This window comes from Coloeus monedula (genome assembly GCF_965178545.1).
Source record: "Coloeus monedula genome assembly, chromosome: 11".
Lineage (NCBI taxonomy): Eukaryota > Metazoa > Chordata > Aves > Passeriformes > Corvidae > Coloeus > Coloeus monedula.
In genome coordinates, this window is record NC_138791.1 from 18,167,588 (window position 1) to 18,186,075 (window position 18,488).

An 18,488-nucleotide genomic window follows, 5' to 3' on the forward strand; every position below is an offset into this window, starting at 1 on the left:
CCCAGAGCCCCTCACCATTTGCTGTCAGATTTTGGGCTTAAGAAGAGAGGCTTGTTAAAAGAAAGGAGAAAAAGATTTCTGTTTAGAAATCAAGTTAGAGAAAAACACTTCAGAGAAGGCTGCAAGGGTGGAGATCAGATGAGCTTTGTGTGTTTCTTTAGGAGGAAAAAGAAGTTATGCAATTCTAAGCAGTCATGTGGTATGGCAGCTGCTAAAGTTACGGCTAATTTTTATTAGAGCTGGCCAGAGCCAGAAAAAGGCCTGCTTTATAAGCAAGACCTTTAAAGAAGTAAACTAAATCTTCCTGAGCTGGGAGGCCTGCAGAACTGAGAGAAGAAAAAAATAGCACTAAAAAGTTCTTTTTTTTTTTTCCCTCTCCCCCCACCTTCAAATGATTCAGGAAACATTTTCACTCTCCCTTCCTGTCGCTGGTTTCTTTCTCATATTCATCCAATCAATCAAACAGATGGATAATATTTACCAGTTTTCAGCTCAAATTCCTGCTTAGCCCAAAGGACTACTCACATGCCCGATGTGTGTGAGCTTTTATTCACCCAAGGCAGACACGTGGCTCTGGCTGACCCTGCTGGGAGCAAAGGGCTGGATTAGCTGCTCTCCAAAGGTCCTCTCCAACCTCAGCCAGGCCGTGATCCTCTGCAACATCCAATGATTTTACTCTGTTTGATAGAATTGGAGGTGGGATTCCAGTATTCCCAATAGCCTTGTGTATTTTCCAGGACTGAGCACCTGTGGCTCCTGTCTTTGAAAATCTGTGCAGGAATTAAACTGGATCCTGAGCCAGGCTCCGTCCCCAAACTGTTCCTTCTTTCAGCTTTGCACACTTTTGTGCCCTTCAAAGTCATGTGGATGATGGCAAAAAATAATAAAGATTAAATGCAAACGCTACAAGATAAAATTCACCACACTAAGGAGACCAGACACGACTCTTCGTATGTCATCTAATCTCTGTCCAAAAAGGATTAATTTTGTACTGCTGTTAAATGGAGCATATAATTAAGCTGTGGATACTCCTCTGGGGCTGTGGATGGTAACTGTGCCAGTGTGAGAGGGTACAGAGGAAAGGCTGCTGCAGGGATGCTGTTCCTGAGATCCACTGGTCAAGTCCCACAATAAGGGATCTACAGATTAGTGATTTATTTTAAGAGTATTTTAACACCAGGCTTAATTAGACTATGGAAAAGGGGCTTGCACTAACAAAAGATACTGTTTTCCATACTCTGACTCTTTTTTTCCACCTGCTTTGCACAGCTGAAGCACATTTAATGTATAATTTAAACTGGAGATAAGACACTTGCACCGTTTGCACTCTTTGGGACTAGGAATCCCCTGCTCCCTCACAAAAGGGATTTCACGCACACAGGGATGGGATGTGTCTCCACCATTTACTGCTCTGCCCACACAGCCCTTCTGTACCACTCCTGCTCCACCCCAAAGTCTCAACTTTCCTTTCTGGAAGTAATATTCCCCCACACAACCTTTAAAACCCAAATTCCCCTTTCAGAGGTAAATTCACTTTAGAGATATAAGACTTTACAGAGAGAAGCTTCTTTAAAGATGTTACACCTTTAAATGAAAGCTAACATAACACAAATTTACTCTGGATGCTAAAAATGCATAATAAAAGTCTTAAAAGGAAAATATTGGTTTAATTTAAAAGCCCCAGTGGTGAAGCAAAATTTTTCAACTACTATTATTGTCAGCCCAGTCCCATTTGTATTTATGAGAGCCTAGAAACTTTACAAGTCCTGTAGCTGCACTTCGTAGTGGAACATAAAATAGTCAGGCTATATTGTTTTGAAATTTATCAAAACATACAGAAAGTAAAGCAGCAGTCAACGATGGAATGAAATTCCTGATGTTGATAAGTTGTCCCCTCTCAGTGTTTAAAGCCCAGAACTGCAGTTAATTGTGGATAATTTTTCATAGTGTAAAGAATTAATTAAGCAAAGGAAAAAGGCTTATATATGAAGGAGAGCCATTATTTCTATACAATTTGATAAACGTCTTTTGAGCACTCTGCTTTTCCAGGTTTTCCTGGCTGGAGCATTTCTTGTCCTACCATACCCTCACATTTGCCAGCTTTGATAAAACAAACAAAAATCCCCACACCCAGTACTGGAATTGATTTTGTTTACTATAGAACACCTTATTTGTCATTAAAACTACAAAGACCACTAAGAAGAAAAGATTTTGTTTTGTACTTCTCACTAGAACAGCACCATGCTCTTGTTCAGAAGACAATTCCCTCCACCAAAATTACCCAGGGCTGAGCTGCAGGATCAGGATTTGGGATCCCCTGGCAGATTTGGTCATTCTCCCACACTTGGCATTTTCCATGTTTGCTGAACGAATTCCATTTTTAATTCCAAATGACGAGTTATGCAAATGTGACTCGAGTGCCTTTTGAATAGCAATGGTCTGAGCTTGCTCCTTTTGTCAGTTAATTTGCACTTAGTTCATGCATATCTTTAACCCAACTGGCATGGTAATGTGCCACATATGTACTAAATTAAGGATGATTGTGCCTGATTGCCCAATTATGATACCGAATGTGTCAAAATAGTTGATAGCACATTCTGTGTGTTTTCTCTAAAAAGACTCCACGCATTCAAAAATCTAAAAATAAAAGCTAACAGTTAATCATAATGGTTTGGCTTGAAATGTGGAAAACTGAAGAGATGGTGGAAAACTGAAGAGATGATTGAAAATGCAAGGAATTGTACCACATATGAAAAGATTAAATTGTCCCATTGTTATATGCTCTATGTGCATCCTTTAAAAAAAACCCTCAAATTTGTTGGGAGTCTGACACGTTTCTCTCTGATGAACTACAGAGGATGAACCAGGTATTTTTCACTTCTTTGACAGAGTAATGATTCCTAATTCCAAATTCTGGATTTCTCAGGTGGTTTGTATTTTGAATTCATCACAAGTGTCCTGGGCATTGCAGCACCAGGACTTTTCCTGCAGCACTAGCTGCCACCCCAGGCTTGGAACAACCTCCTCACCACAGGGTCGGGAGAAGGGAACACGAGGCAAGCAGGCACCCACCAAGAGCTGGATTATCCAGGCAATTAGCCAGGATTGGTTTAGCAGAAAATGGTAAACACAGCTGAGGGAGGATGGATGAGGGAATTCATGAGCTCTGGGATCAGCACGACAGGACTCAGTGGAATGAGTCCCTGACTTCATGTGAGATTTGACTGGAAATCATCAAAGCAGTTTGCATTTCCTCTCCAATCTTACTCCTTGTGGTCCCAGACAAGTTAACCACACCAAAGAGAAACAACTCCTGGGGCAGAGCATTTGCTAAATAATCTGTGACTTTCACTGTGTTTTAAAGCATCCTATCAGTAGGACTTTTCTCCCAATTTTTCCAACCTCATAGTAATGAAAAGTTTGAGGCAAGGGAACCCAACCTGAAAAGCAAATTCCTCATAATCACTTCTCCTTTTTCTCAAGAGCAATTTCCTGTTGAACTGCAATTCCAACACAAACATGCGCAACATTATTTAACTTCTCTGCAAGGGCTGTGGATGCTCCATCCCAGAAAAGGCATTTCTCCCAATTCCAGTAGTGGCAATTCTTTTCCTGATTTGTGCAGTTTTCACAGTCCCCATTGCAAGAGCACTGAAGGTTTTACGGGACAGATTTCATGCTGGCTAAAGACTGAAATGGTTGTTTTCAAGCAGACTCTGTGAGCAAGGAAAGCAAGAGTGGAGGGAAGTGCAGGGTAGAAAGGACCCACACCATAATCCCATTAATTAAAGATGTGTTACACATAAGGGATCTATTCCTGAGTTTAAGAGAGCTTTTTTTTGATAATTTCAGTACCTCTTAATCATTCAACACGCCCTTGAGAATAATATTCTAAGCTTCCACACATTCAAAATGCCCACATTACACTTAGGATCAGCATGCTGTGGACTTCTATTAAAAAGAAGAAAGAATAAGATGGTGTGGAAATTTGAGGGGAACTCACACAGGACCTTTTCTCAAAAGCTGCAGTATGAAATGTGCTTATAACCCGAGCTCTGCAGCCTCCAGGTCAGAGATCATTGCTCCATAATACTTGAAACAACACTGCCTTCTCTGTTTTCAACACTTCGATTTTTGTTCCATCCAATTTATTTTTCTGGTTTTGTCTGTGCAAAGAACAATATTACAGTATTGAGTGTAAAAATCCTGTTGCACCTCTTTGGTTCATTCTCTGGCTCATCCCCTTGCTTTCCCCAGCTCCCTGCCACAGCTCAGCCTGTAGTATGAAATTGGTATGAAATCTGGGAAATAAATTTATGAGAGGAAAAAATGCAGCGATAACCAAGGCCGCCTGTTTTCATTTACATTCTCCTCTTTAGGTTGTTACTATTATTCCCTTTCGACCGAGCTGTGGGACCTATGTTTTAGCACAGGCACGATGCTGCTTTGTGAGACACCATTAACAGATATGGACAAAGGCCTTGGAAAGTTTTCTGGGAGCATAAACTCCAGAAAGAGCTGACTCTGCTGTAGCTGCACTCGCTGCCCCGCCGCGCTCGCTCCCCACAAATGCTCTCATGTGCTTGCGTGTCCTGGCAGGAACTGCAACAGCCAATTTTAAGTCACTGTCTGAAAATGTTTTCTTCTAGAAAATTAATTCCTGAGCATACAGAGCTGCACAGTAAATCTTGTTTGCAGAGCTGAACTTTTCCACTCACAACAATGGAAGAATTCTGTTTAATCTGTATCCTTGTCAGAGTTCAGCTGGCACCGAGTGTCCCGCAAGGAGCTGCAGGCTTAGGATTATCCTGCTGAAGCTGGCATTGTTTTAAAAAGTGCTCACCAGCAAATCAGAAATTTAAGGCAGTGTTCAGATAGTAATTTTATTGACTGATTATTTGTGGAAGCTGCCTGTGAGTGGTGATAAGCGAGCAGGGCACCCAGTGCAGCACGAGCGTGCACTGACAGTGCAGCCAGACAGGGAACACACCGAGGCCTTTCAGCCCACAGGCTCAGTCTGCTGGAAAAACGAGACCCATCACGCACCACCAGACCACAAGGAATGTTTCTTCTTTTATTCATTCACTCAGTTTTCAAGCCATCCTCGCCTCAGTTTGTGTCACTGGCAGGGAGAGTTCACCCTGCTCCTGCCAGAGTGTCCTTTCCTGCCATTCCTCTGTGCCTGATGGACTTTCTCTGTGCTGATGTGACTTTTCGGAGGCTGTGCTGTTAACACAGCTACCAAATTAATCTCCCTGAAATCCACCTAACCCCCTCCTGTGAGCAGAAAGTGCCTCAGCCAAAACACCACACTTACTCCAGGGTGAACAGGGAGCCCGCAGCAAACGGCAAATTTTGTTTGTACATCCACAAGATTCGCTAAAAAGTTTCATTGTTCTCGTGTGTAATCTGTGAAGAAATGCACGTCCTGGAAAAGCAGCCTGTAATTTGTAGCACATGAGTGTGCTTTGGGGAAAATCAATCACATGAACTAAGACGTGTTCTCAACTCCTAAACTAATGATCCTTCCTGTGAGCAGCATGAAACACCGGGCGAGTCCCAGATGGCATAAATCCTCCAGGTTTCAGCAAAGCTGTGACAGTTTATACTACCCCAACAGTACCCTAATTGTGCTGCAAACTTTTTAAGGTGGCGAGCAGTCAGCCTTTCAAAAGCCTCCTTCTTCCCAAGCAGTCCCAGAGCTAAACAAATTTACCAGTTAGTGAGAGGAGAATGCCAGATTTAATTAATAATCTTTCAGGGCTGATGTGCTTAAAAATAAAAACTCTGAAAATCTAATTTTGTCTTAAGAAACGCCAAGCAGCTGCGTAGAGGCATTCAGGGCTGGGACCTGAACCAACTTCTGTTGAGAGAGGAAATTAGGACCATTTTGTTGCCCTGAGAAAAATGAAATCTATGAGAACAGTAATTCCTTTGCAGAAAAAATCAATAGTTTCAGCATGTTTTTAACGTGGCAATTTGCTACGGAACATCTTAACAATACCTCAGTAAATCACCAGCTGAAATCAGCTGCTGGCTTTAAATGTACAAGTACAGAACTGTACGTAGTCAAAGCAGAGGAAATCTCCCAGAATCATGACTTCCTCACTCCTAAAGTCACTGTGAAAGATCTGAAAACAGACACAGGTAAGAAGCTTTGGTTTACATAGAGAAGTTAAAAAACACCAAAATCCAAATCTTTAACCCTAATCCAGCAAGAACTTCTAGAACTTCTTTCCCTCTATGCCTCAGATTACCCATTTACAGAGTAAGGATATTATTAAACAGTGAGGGAAGTTATTAAGCTGTTAATAGCCATAACATGATGTTCACAGTCCTATGTAAATATCACTATTCAACAGATTCTGTAAAACAAAATACAAGAAAAAGGCTATTTCTCTGTATTTGTTACACGCTGTTCTGATGACTGAGTAGCACAGACCATGCAACATTCATCTTGATTTTTGTCATTTAGCAGTAGCAACACAGACCTCACAGTGCCATTACTTATTTCAATGATATAAAAAGGGACAAAAATTTGCTTTTAAAGAAAATTCAAGTCAATTCTTAAACCTGATTAACTTTTCATTTAACCTCCTGAAAAATGTAGAACAGGAAATCCAAATTACATAAGGAAAATACGTTTAAAAATTATCGCTGACAGAATTCCAAGGTTATCTCTGTATCATACTGTCAGGGGATAGAATTTGCAAGCAAACAGCAGTAAAGCAAACCTTCTGCTATCAGCCCTGAGCAGTACCCTGGATGTGTCTGGATTTCACTCTACCTAATCCCTGCTCACTAATTAGAAATGTTGCAGCAGTTCTGAAAATGAGAAGCGACGCTCTTATTTTATATGTGCTCCAAAACACATCCACCAGAAGATCTGCAGCAAAGAAACATTTTCCAAAAGGAAATCGAATGATTCATGTTTTACTTCATTGTGAATTCTCTGTGATGGATGCTGGAATTAATTAGGGAGATGTTATGCTCAGCAGCTTACAGTGGAATAAGAATTCTTTGTGAAAGAGTCTATTCAAAATCATGCTGATGATACATAAAAACCTTAATATTGAAGGAACAAGTCAAAGAAGTTTTAGATAGCTAAATTCAGTCCTAGAGAACTAAGGTGCCATCTTTCCTTACCATTTTTTGTGCATTTGAAAGCAAATGTGACCTGCTAGGATGCTCTGCTCTGTGCCAAGTCCTCCAGCTGTGTCCTGCTAGTTACAGCTACATCTGTAAATCATTTTTGAGTCAAACTCCCAAATCAAAACTTTGACAGTGTGAAGGTTATAAAAAAACTTGCCTCTAGAAGGATGCCACCACTGGCCATTACCTAATTCTAATAATTACAGCTATTTCAGTTAGCTAAGAAAATCAGACATTAGGGTGATAAAGCTCACTTAGATGCCTTGATGCAGGAGGTGTCCCCTTTTTCCTTATCCAGAGTAAGCTTAGATACAGTGTGCTAAATATAAATTGCAGAGAACACAGGATGAAACAGCTGCTCTCAGGAGCTGGTGTCCACAACATCTGTATTTTGAGGGCTCTCGTCTAGAGCACTCGAGTCTAGTGCTGTGAACTGGATGCCTGTAGTGGCTGGGCTGCATGAAATGAATTAATTTATCTAACAAAGAATTCAATTAGCACTCTTGGAGACTGCTCCACAATGGGAATCAAACCACATTAGCTGGGCATCACTCAAGGCTTGCTTCCACAGAACATTCCTGATCCAGAGTGAGTTGCTGATCTGGAGGCACCCAAAGCCAACACTTGGGAAACAATGTGCTCCATTTTCATCAGCATTTTGTGTATATTTAGAGGTGAGAAGAGTGAAGATGACAATGAGTTTGTGGTCAGCACAACAAGAGCTGTCAACACGTCAGCCCCATGTCAACACATGGGCTCCCGCTACCCTTGGCGTGTTATTAATCCAACAAATCGCTCTAATGCCTTTATTCTGGGCTTTTCTCTTCTCTGAAAATGCAGCTTGAACTGTGCAAAAGGCTCTGCACTAACACTGCTGGCACAGGCATGGCTCTGCTCCATGAGGGGACACAGCAGGAAAGCTCACCCAGCCTGTCCTCTCGTGTCCCTCTCAGCTCCTCTGGATGCAGAGTGGGACTTCGTTCCTCAGCCTGGACAAACACTAAGCTTGGGGAGCAGTAAGGAAGGAGCAAAAATAAGATCAGAAGGAAGGAGGTGCCTTGCAAGAGAGCAGATGGTGCAGAGCCCATGGAGGTTGGCTGCCCTTGTCCCCTGTGCTGTGAGCCAGGGTCACTTCCACAACTGTGACAGTGCTCGTGCTCACGGAGCCTGAACCAGACCAGGACATTTCCTAACCTTGGGGTATTTGATCTCCCAGAGATTTTGGTTTTCATACGGTTGTTTGGTTTATGTGACTGTGCACTACTTCAGAAACGGATGTCAGCTTTCCAAGGAGGCTGCGGGGGAATTCAGCCTTATGGGAAACCTTTCAGTTCAAACAAAATCGCAGAGTTCTCACAAAGCTGTCCAGACCTTTTCGCAATTATGTTACATCACACACAGAGTTTGAGCAACTCTGGATCATTTCACAGCTCAGCTTCTTATCTTTTTATAGTTCTGCTACTGTGGCTCCATTCTTTCCCATATGAAGAAATTTAATTAATATTTTATGCCCTTACTAAATTGTGAATACAATTTACCATAACAGTACAGAAAAAGGCAAATACACTTTGTCCCCTGCCAACAGAAAATCCTTAACAGCTGTTTATTGCTCATTTGCAAAACATAAGAGCAATGGAATTCCATTACTTAGAGAAACTGGCCGTTCCATGATACCCTTGGCAACAAACACCGCAGTTATCGTTTTGAACAATAGACTCTCAAAGTGTCTCCAGCCTACAAAAATAAGACAGTGAGGAAGACTTTTTCTGAACTGCAAAATGCCAAACAATGGGAACTGACTCACCGTCAGCTGCATTTTGTTTCATGGAAATGAACCTTTTTCTTGCTCTCTCCCCTCCCCTCAAAAAGAAATTTGCTCGCTGCAAATTGAGAGCAAAGTTTCATGCAACCATCTCTTTCACAGGAAGAGCTTTTTATTGAGGTCAAGACTTTGGCCAAATGAGTAGAAATTCAGACTGCAATCTAAGTAATGTAAGAACTCACAAAAAACATTCATGGAGTGACTTAGGTTTATGATAAACCATGGAGAAATCACAGAGTGGAATTTTCCCTGACTGTTCAAAACTTCAATACCAAGAAAAATAACGTCGTGCTTTACAGCACAGATATTTCACATATGGTTTTAACTAAATAACTTCCAAGTTTCCAACAGCTTAAAAAAGAACTATCTATGGCATACCAGAGAGATGCGAGCTCCTCAGAAAGACAGGACATGCACATACCATCCATAATCTGGTTTCTATATTTAGGGAAGGACTATACCTAAAGCCCTGGAGGTCAGCACTGAATCAAGGCCAGCATATTTTCACAGACGTATCTTCTAGACAGTGTTTACCACGGTCCACTTCTCCCAAACCCGCAGCAAATATGCCATGTGAAGACCTGAGCTGCAGCTTGCACTATTAAAAGGCAGTTTGTTCACATACCTCAATAATCCTGTCGTGGATTTGCAGCCCTCCTTCCTTAGCAGCAGGCCCAGTGTCAACTATTTTCGATACAAAAATTCCTTCGCTCGATGACCCATCCTGATTGTCCTTCAAGGATGAAAAGGAAAACACATTATTGCCCCTCTCGTCTGCCTTCAGCTGAAGCCTGTCCATGTCACAACAGTGCATGTAATTTGAGAGAAATATTCTTATTGATGTCTTAATATGGAATTACTTTGTGCTAATGAGAACACCTGATACTCCTGTTTTGAAAGACTAAGCAACCAGGGACGGACTTCCATTAGGTAAATTAGTTGCTTGATAATCATTTTCCTCTGACTTAGGCCAGCTCAGGAGTAATTGTCACTGCAATTATTCTCAATGCAAAATCCAGTGAGACACAGCCTGTTTGCACATCAAACATAGGACAACGGTGCAATTTTTATTTTTAGTTGCACAGCTTTTCCTCTGAAGACTTAAAAATAAACCCATGAAAACAACTTACACCTAACAAGGTATTTTCATATTCCTGTGTATTGTGCTTCTACCAACGCAGAACAATGTCTCAGAAAGTTGAAAAACTCTAAAGAAAGTATAACTTCCAAGTGAATTCACTAGGAATAAATCGTGATCAATGTCAGATTTCTGAGCAGCCAAGAAGTAGTTGGCACCAGCCAACAAGCATCCAGAAAAAATACATTAGTGAGTGTGTGGTGCAGGAAACATCTGCTGAAATCACAGAATTCAAAAGTTGGCTGTTTAAGTTCCATGCCTTCACCTGCACAGAGGGCTGCTGCATCTCTGGTGGCAAGGAGAGTAAATTACTTCTTTTTTAATGGAAGGGGCTAAAGTTGTGGCTCTCAACCCACGAACATCACAGGATTATGGTCTGAGAAAGAGACACCATGGGTTTGATCCTTTTGGGAGTGGCACTGCACCAGGATCAGTGGTGCTGGCTGTGATGATATGCAAGAATAAACAGGCAGTGAGAGAAAAGGCAGCGTAGTCAATGGACATCCATACCAATCTCAGTGGAAGAACTGCTCTGAAAGAATCCCAAGAGGACCAAATGCTTGTCAGCAACATTTTTCCTCGAGGTGTTGACCTACATACTGTTCCCAACTGCAAAGGGCAAACGTATTTTAACAATTAACATACCACGCATGGCCGGCCACCAATAATATTAAATCCAAGAGATCCAGAGTCCCGATGCAGGACCAGAGTCAGGGCTTTTGTTTCTTCACCCTACAAAGAACAGATAAACACATTCAAAACATTGTGTGTGGGGGGGGTAAAACAGAACAGGTAATACTTCTACCCAGCTTTTTTGTTGGGTTGGTTTCTCTTTTTTTTTTTATCCCCTTGTAGTTTAGAGACAAATGTTTGGAATAACTTTGCAGGAGCAGAGTCAGCAGCTCCCAGTGGCTGCTCCAGCCACCCCACTGAGCTCCAGCAGCAGAACCACCCCTAAGATTTATGTGTCTTTTTTATTGAGATCTACAGTGAGACAATTAACAGCAACAGAAGAGGTTTATATGTAATGCTGGTTCCTGCAACTACTTGACCCAGTCATATGTGATGTGTTATGTAAAATACTCCACGCTCCCAGCAGTCAAACTCTTTGACTTTTCCAGTGCTTGGGGGTGACTGAATCTTAGGACTGGGTCCTTGCATTGCCTCTCTCTCCTGCTGGCTACGTGACATTGTTTTAAACAGTATCAAACACAGCGTTGTACAACAGAAATTCTCTGCAGAGTTTTAGAAAACAGCATTAAACAAAATTGCTACAAATTTTGCCACAGGCCCAGAACAGCAATTGCTATTCATAGCACCTGCTGTGCATAATTTTTTTTCTCTGGCATTTTAAGACTAGCAAAACAGAAATCTTCCATCACTGAAAATCATTATATATGAAATTCTGCAGTGAATGGTTGTCTGGACAAACAATGTACAACAAAGATACAGTGGAAGGATGTGTACTATTTGGGGGGCTGTGTGAACAGCCTCTGTTATCCTGGTCTCTTATCCCAGCTTGTTCCTAACTACAAACTCCTACAAAATGTCCTTTATGACACAGGGATGCTACTTAGGCCTATTAACTTTCATAAAGACAAAAGTAAATGCAGGAACTGTTAAAGACCACTAAATGTTCACAATGTTCTCTCTTCAGTCTCAATCTAGTGGTTGTTATTTACAGCACAACAAACAACAGCAGAGCACTACAAAAAGCCCTCTGAATAACAATATTGTTTGTAGAGATCAGAATAAGATCAGTATGTTCTTCTAGAGATACAGACGAACTTTTCTATCTCCAAAACCATTTTCTTTGTTTTATCCAAAGGGTGAAAAAGTTACGAACACAAAAAAGTTTGAGGAAGTTATCTTACAAGTCTGGTTTTCATAACCAATTAATGACAAAAATTGCAACAGTTACATTGTAATTCAGTGCAGATGGTTTTAGTTTGTGCATTTTTCTTCTAACATGTCAATTTGAAGTTGTCAATCAAATATTAATGTCTATTAAAGTCATAAAAAATGTCAAAGTAATCCTGGATTACTGAATTACTCCCACAGATTTGGGGATGATAAGGAAGCCCAATTCCCTGCGTGTGAGCTGGCAGAGCTCCCCTGACCGCACGCTCTGAGCTCCTTCACAGGGGAGCTGCACCAACAACTCCACCTGAAAATGTGCTTTACAACTTCTATGTCAGCTTCTGATCATTATCTTCCCTAATGATGGAATAATAAATAGACTTGGACCTGATACAGAGGAATATGAACAAACTCGGACTGATTTTATTTGAATCTGCCTGCACTTGGCAGCTGTGAGAACCAGGTACTCAGAGGAGGACTGAAAAATGAAGTAAAATCTATTTCCCTGCCAGTCTACAGACCCAGACCTCAGACAGGATTTCAAGGAACAAATTTCCAGTCCTGTGAGACCACTTTCAAGGACTGATGATTCTGGATTTGAAAGACAAGCACATGCTAGCATTACTGTTTCCTTCTATTATCCCTATTTAAGAAGGTAAATCAATTAGAACAATCAAAAAACAATTACAACATTGCTCTCAAGACACTTGCAGTAATTAGAGTTGCCTGTTTTCATTAAAGCCTCCTTATGTGGCTTTGATTCGACACTTTTCTACCTGGCTGAACAAGTGTTAAAGCAGGTGGGATTGAATCAGTCGGGTTGTGAGGGAAAAGAAACAACTAATGCAGCTTTCTGGAGGTACTTCTGAAAAAGTACTTCTGTCTACAGGGGTTTTAAAGACATTCCCAGCCCTTTCTGGGGGCTTTGTGTGGTGTCTCCATGTTCCCCATGGCAGCAGTCCCATCCCACCCTCAGTGCAGAACTGCCTGGCCCGGGGAGGCAGCAGCACCTCGCTGCGACACTTGGCCACTGCTGCACATCCACATCTCCGGTCTCAACAATTCCTTCAACAACCTTCTCTTCATAAGGAAGCCACAATGCAAATGATTTTTCCAGGGCTCTGCCTTTCTCTCCCCCTCCAACGTCTCGCGTTCCAGCGGAGCAGTCACTGAACAGTGAGGTAACTGTGGAAATGCGGTGGCCAGGGGCCAGCCCTGCCCCGGCAGCTGCTCCGGCAGCAGACCTGATGGTTCCTGGCATGTTGTATTCCCACAGCTGAACAGAACTCTTAAACATAATTCTTGAAATTACTGCACTTCCCAGCTGAGTAATGTGCAGCTAATAGACTGCCTTTCCCTTTAGGTAGTGGAAGACTAATTTCTTTGGTAGTGCTGTGGCTGAGAAGGTCTGTCTTCACCAGAGGAGGCACCTCAGCTCCTTGTTCCCTGGTGAAAGGGCTGCCAGGACCAGCCTGGCACATCCTGCTTGGGGGACAGGCTGAGAAAAACACATCTTCTTGTTTTAAAGGACTTCATCTGGCTCTTACAGAATTCAAACCTGTGTTATCACCACCACAGAGGTCCTGAATGTCAGATCATAACTGGTTCCTGCCTGGCTGACACATTTAAAGTCAGTCCCTGTCTCTGGTTGCCAGGAGAGCAGAAGGGTTTTCACCCTGGGCTGCAGCCAGCATTGTCAAAAGCTTCCGATTCCCTCTCCCCTTGTTCCTTCCCAAAGGACTTTGTCGGCTGTGTAAATAAGGGATTGACCAGATCAGCTTATCAAGAGGTGTGCACAGTGCTGTGTTTCACCAAGGATTAAGCCTTGTTTGAATTGTACAAGATTTTTTTCTTGATTGTTTAGACTTTGATATTTCAGGATTGACATGTCTGATTGAAAGAAATACTAATTTTGAGTGAGATACACCACCTTCCCCACCACTCCCTCCTCAAGCTCATCCTCAATAAGCCTCTCCTCTTCCTAGCAAGAAATAAACAGTCATTCTCCGAATAAACCTTTGAACTGTACACAGTAAAATTAAAGTGTTCCCTCAGTGACAAAGAATGCACATGGATAGCACAATTGGGGCCACTTAAGGCACGCCTACCTGCTTAAAGGCCTTACAAAATTGTGAGATGCTTACAAATGAATGTGTGTATAAAATAAGTATTTTATTTATGTCTCCTTTCAACATAGTTATGGAGGTGTCATAGAACTCTCCTCAGAAATGGTAGATGAAAGCACAGCAAAGCTGTGATTCATCCTGCATCACAAAATCTGTGCTAGGGTGAATTCTGACCTGGATCTCCAAAGCTGCCAAAAGACCACAAATTTGGGTCTTTAATGAATGGTCGAATGTCACCCAGTATCGTATCTCCCCTTTGACTAAGCATTTGAACACATTTGTACGTGGGCATTTCTTCTGTTTTGACTACAGGATACATCATCTGATTTATTCTGGATTGGTTCTACATCTGCAGCAACACGCAGTCATCAGGCAGGAAAGTCAGAAAACCCTTTTTCTTCATCTACTGAGGAGCCAGAACATCCCACAGTAAGTTCTGCAATCACCACTTGTAAGCTATGAACCCAGATTGTTGGTGCTCAGCCTACTTGTGTTTACATAGAGCAAACTATTACATCTAGGAATGTATGAAATATGAATAATGGTCATAATTTAAATAATGACAGCAAATTGGTTATTTCACACTATCATACCTCTAATCCCTGTGTTCAGGGATCTAATCCTTAGGCAAATTTGTATGTCCTGCTGAGTGTTCCTGCACAGTCTGTGCTACTGTCTCTCAGAAAATAACCCCAGACTTGGAAGTCTGCCACAGCCCCAGACTGGGAAAGCATCCCCTGCACCAGGTGATTACCACGGGTCTTTTAGAAAACTCTCTGGGTCACAAAGATGCAAGTTTGCTGATTGTGCTTGTCTGGGAGCTGGGCAGTGGAGAGCTGTTAGTGTTGGCCAGCTGCCCAAAATGCTGTGAAAGACACGTAATTGACTGACCGCTGGCCCAGGGCTGTGGTGACATGACACCTTCCAGCTTTCTTCAGAGTGGTGGCTGCTCCAGAGAACTGCATAACAGCCTTTTGTAACGGGGCTGAGACCCAGCACAGCGGTCTGGGCCAGCTGTACCCATAAATCTGATAAAAAGCCTAGCTGGAAATGTGTGCCATGAACATTTGCAGCGATGAAAGAGCAGCTCTCAGGATTGCAGCAGCTCCCTACACCGTACAGAGCTAAGTGATGCAAACCCAACATTACCAGCACTAGCCACGAAGAAGGGGTGGTGTGAGAATAAAAGAGATCAGAGATGAGGAGGCAGGGATTGGGCGAGATGATTTTTGACAGCAGGACTGTGTGCAGGGCTCTCCTGTCATCAGCAATGGAGATGGAGCTGTGTGCCAGGCTGTGGGAGCAGAAAGCCTCCAGAGTGTCATGGCAAAGTGCTGCAGGAAAGTGGGGAGACAGAACTGTCCTGAATCTTGGTATGACTGTGAACCCCCAATTTATTTTAATGGTATTACTAAGACTTTAACCAGTATTGCCTGCAGTTAGAACAGCACATTTAGTATTGAAATATTTTCTGGTTTGAGTTAGGAAAACATGGTGGGTTCTGCCCTGGATTGCTAAAAAGGTTAAAAAAAAAAAAAATCCTCTAACATGAAGTTTTATTTCCTTTACACAGCTTTTAGAGCCTCAACATTACCAAAGGTGTGAATACAGATGTCTGACAGTTTTGAACAGTTTAATACTGCTGTGTCTGTGGTAGCACATTCCAGGTCACTGGGAGGACTCTGAATGTCTTCATTTAAAAGATAATTGGCTTCCAGGGCTTCCCTCGCTGGGGAGCCTCATTCCAATTAAAACTTGTTGTAGCTCTGGCTTTTGATTCTGGTCATTTTATGAATGATCTAATTTTGAGGGGCTGAAATCAAGTTAATTTTTCCCTTTCTAAATTGAGCTTTTAAAGAACCCTGTGTGACTCTGGCAAAGAAATCACAAGTACACAGCATACATCCTGTATTTGGATGTGGATGTTACAAAGATGATGGCTGCAGATTCTGAAATAGCTGGTGAGGTGTCTGAGTTGCGCAGTATTTAATCTTAAAGACTGCATTTTGTAGGAAGCCCTATTGTGGGATGCAAGGTGAGCTCAGGGTCTGGAAAGGATTGGGTCACAGCAGCTTCTTCCAATTCACCCGCTTTGTGTGACTCCTGGGAGTCAATTTCTGCTGGTTTAACACCATTTCCAGCCCTGGAAATTCCACTTTTAGAGTTTTCTTCGGGGAAGAAAACCAAGAGAAAACAGTAATATCGTGACCTTGTTACTTTTCCGTGCGAGTTACCTTATGGGGTCCAGCTAGCAATGACAGTCACAGTCGAAAACATGTACCTACAGAAAGCGGCACATTACGGCTATTAACCCCCAAAGCTCAGGTATTTGGAAGGATTTGGGGCCGGACGGGCTCTCCACGACAAGCCCCGCACACGGCGGGGCGGGGGGGCCCCTCTCCCGCAGGAACGCCCCGGGACCCGCGCACGGGACAAGGCGCATCCCGAGCGGCTGCGGGCAGCGCGGGGCGCGGCGGGGCCCGTCCTTACCTTGCCGGGGGAGGCTGCGCGGGCGCGGGCCAGCGCGTCCAGGCGGGCGCTGTACTGCGTGAAGCGCTTCTGGTAGCGCAGCGCCGTCACCTGCAGCTCCAGCTGCGCCGCCGCCAGCCGCGACAGCAGCGACTGCTCCCGCTTGCCGGCGCGCAGCGCCTCCTTCTTCAGCGCCTTCTCCAGCGCGGCCGCCCGCGCCTGCAGCGCGGCCCCGTGTGCGCGCAGCGCCCGCAGGCAGCCGTGGCCGCCGGCCCGGCGCTCACCGTGGGTCAGCACCAGCCCGCAGCCCTGCTCGCACAGCCCCGCGGGCCGCGCCTCGCAGCGCTCCCGCATGTGCGCTTCCACATCGCGCAGGTTGAGCACCTGGCGGCAGCCGCGGTTGCGGCACTTGGCCGGAGAGAAGTCGCAGGTCTCGGCGTGCTCGCCCAGGTGCTGCAGCGGCACCACCGCCTCGCAGCCCCGCGCGTGGTTGTCGCACTTGATGTCCAGCTTGAGGATGAGGCTCTTGAGGGGCAGGACGTGGTTGAGCTCCTTGGTGGAGATGCGCTGGCAGTTGACGGGGCAGCTGCCCTGCTGCACCACCCAGGGCAGCACGCAGCCCGCGCAGAAGACGTGCCCGCACGGGGTGGTCAACGGGTCCTCCAGCACCTTGTTGCACAGGTTACACTTGAAGTCGGGATCCACGTCCCCGCTGAAGCGATCCAGCTCGAACCCCATCCTCCTTCCGCTCCGCCGCGAACAACAGAAAAAAGAAAAAAAAAAAAGCAAGAAAAAAAAAAGCCCAGAAAAAGTACCCGGACTGCGGAGATGGGCCGGGGGAGAGGCAGAGAACGGGAATAAATAAGTAGGAACCGCTCCTGCCGCCGCCCGAGAGGCAGCTGAGCCCCCGGCCCGGCCCGCGGCCGTGCCCCGTCCCCGCCGGTCCCGGAGCGCCCGGGAAGGAGCCGCGGCCGCGCCGCCGCCTGCGCACAGCGCCCGCCCCGCCCGGCACCGCCCCCGCCCGGCGCCGCCCACCGGGACCCCGGGGGTCCCCCGCGGCCGGGACAAGGGGGCTTTGTCTCGGGGAGGGGCTGGGCTCCGCGCTGGCCAGGTGACGGGGGGCCCGGGATGGCAGAGCTGTGCCCGGGGCAGCGCTGCGCAGGCAGCGCGGGGATACGAGCGGCGGGAGGGGAAGGGGCCGCGATGGGGAAGCGGGGGGAGAGGAGGGGAGGGGGAGCGCAGGGAGGGTCGCGGCGGGGGGTGACAGGGTGAGACCGGGAAGGAGCAGCTTCGGCCGCCGGCAGCGGTGGCAGACGGGATGATTGCTCGGAGCGGGGCCGTGGGACACATCGGCTGGGCACAGGCAGAGCGCGGGGGCGGCCAGGCCAGCCTGGAGCTACCTGGTGTAGTGGAAGGTGTTCCTGTCCGTGGCAAAGGGTTTGGAACCAGATGGTCTTTAAGGTTCCTACCAACCGAAACCATGCTATGGTTCTGTGATGAGTTTTGGAAAGGGCACTCATGGAGTTGCCCCTGGGGTCAAGTCCTGGACGAGCTGCTTAGAAATTGGGCAGACTACTCAGTCCTCAGGTGAGAGTTCTGGGAAGAAGTGCAAACAGAACAATCTGCCAGTGTGTGAGGGACTGAAATGTTAAGGGTTAATGATTTGCAAAAGCAACAGGGTGCTTTGCTGAGGCCAGGTTTGCACCCCCCAGCCGAAGGGGACGAGGAGGGGTTTTGGGAGTGTGGTGGCAAAACCTCTGATCTGCGTAAGAATAGCCCAGGTACAGAGTGGGTGAGCACAAACCACCAGAGTCACGATGACAAACCAACCTTTGTTTGGCAACAAGCTGGGTTTTGGGCCAGGCGAGGGAGAAGGCCGGTAAGAAACAGATCCTGCAGAGGTGGAGTAATGCTTTTTGTC

General features: G+C 45.0%; 1 protein-coding gene across 1 annotated transcript in view; it reads right to left on the minus strand.

Moving 5' to 3' along the window:
* The window catches only part of PDZRN3 (PDZ domain containing ring finger 3), a 130,973-nt gene extending 113,471 nt beyond the window's left edge, over positions 1-17,502 (minus strand). Inside the window, exons 1-3 of the mRNA XM_082288712.1 lie at positions 16,589-17,502; positions 10,758-10,844; positions 9,600-9,707 (exon numbers count right to left, since the gene is read on the minus strand). Of these exons, the coding sequence (XP_082144838.1) occupies positions 9,600-9,707; positions 10,758-10,844; positions 16,589-17,305 (912 nt within the window). The 5' untranslated portion in view covers positions 17,306-17,502. The remainder of the gene's footprint in view (positions 1-9,599; positions 9,708-10,757; positions 10,845-16,588) is intronic.
* Between the last annotated feature and the right edge of the window lie 986 nt (positions 17,503-18,488).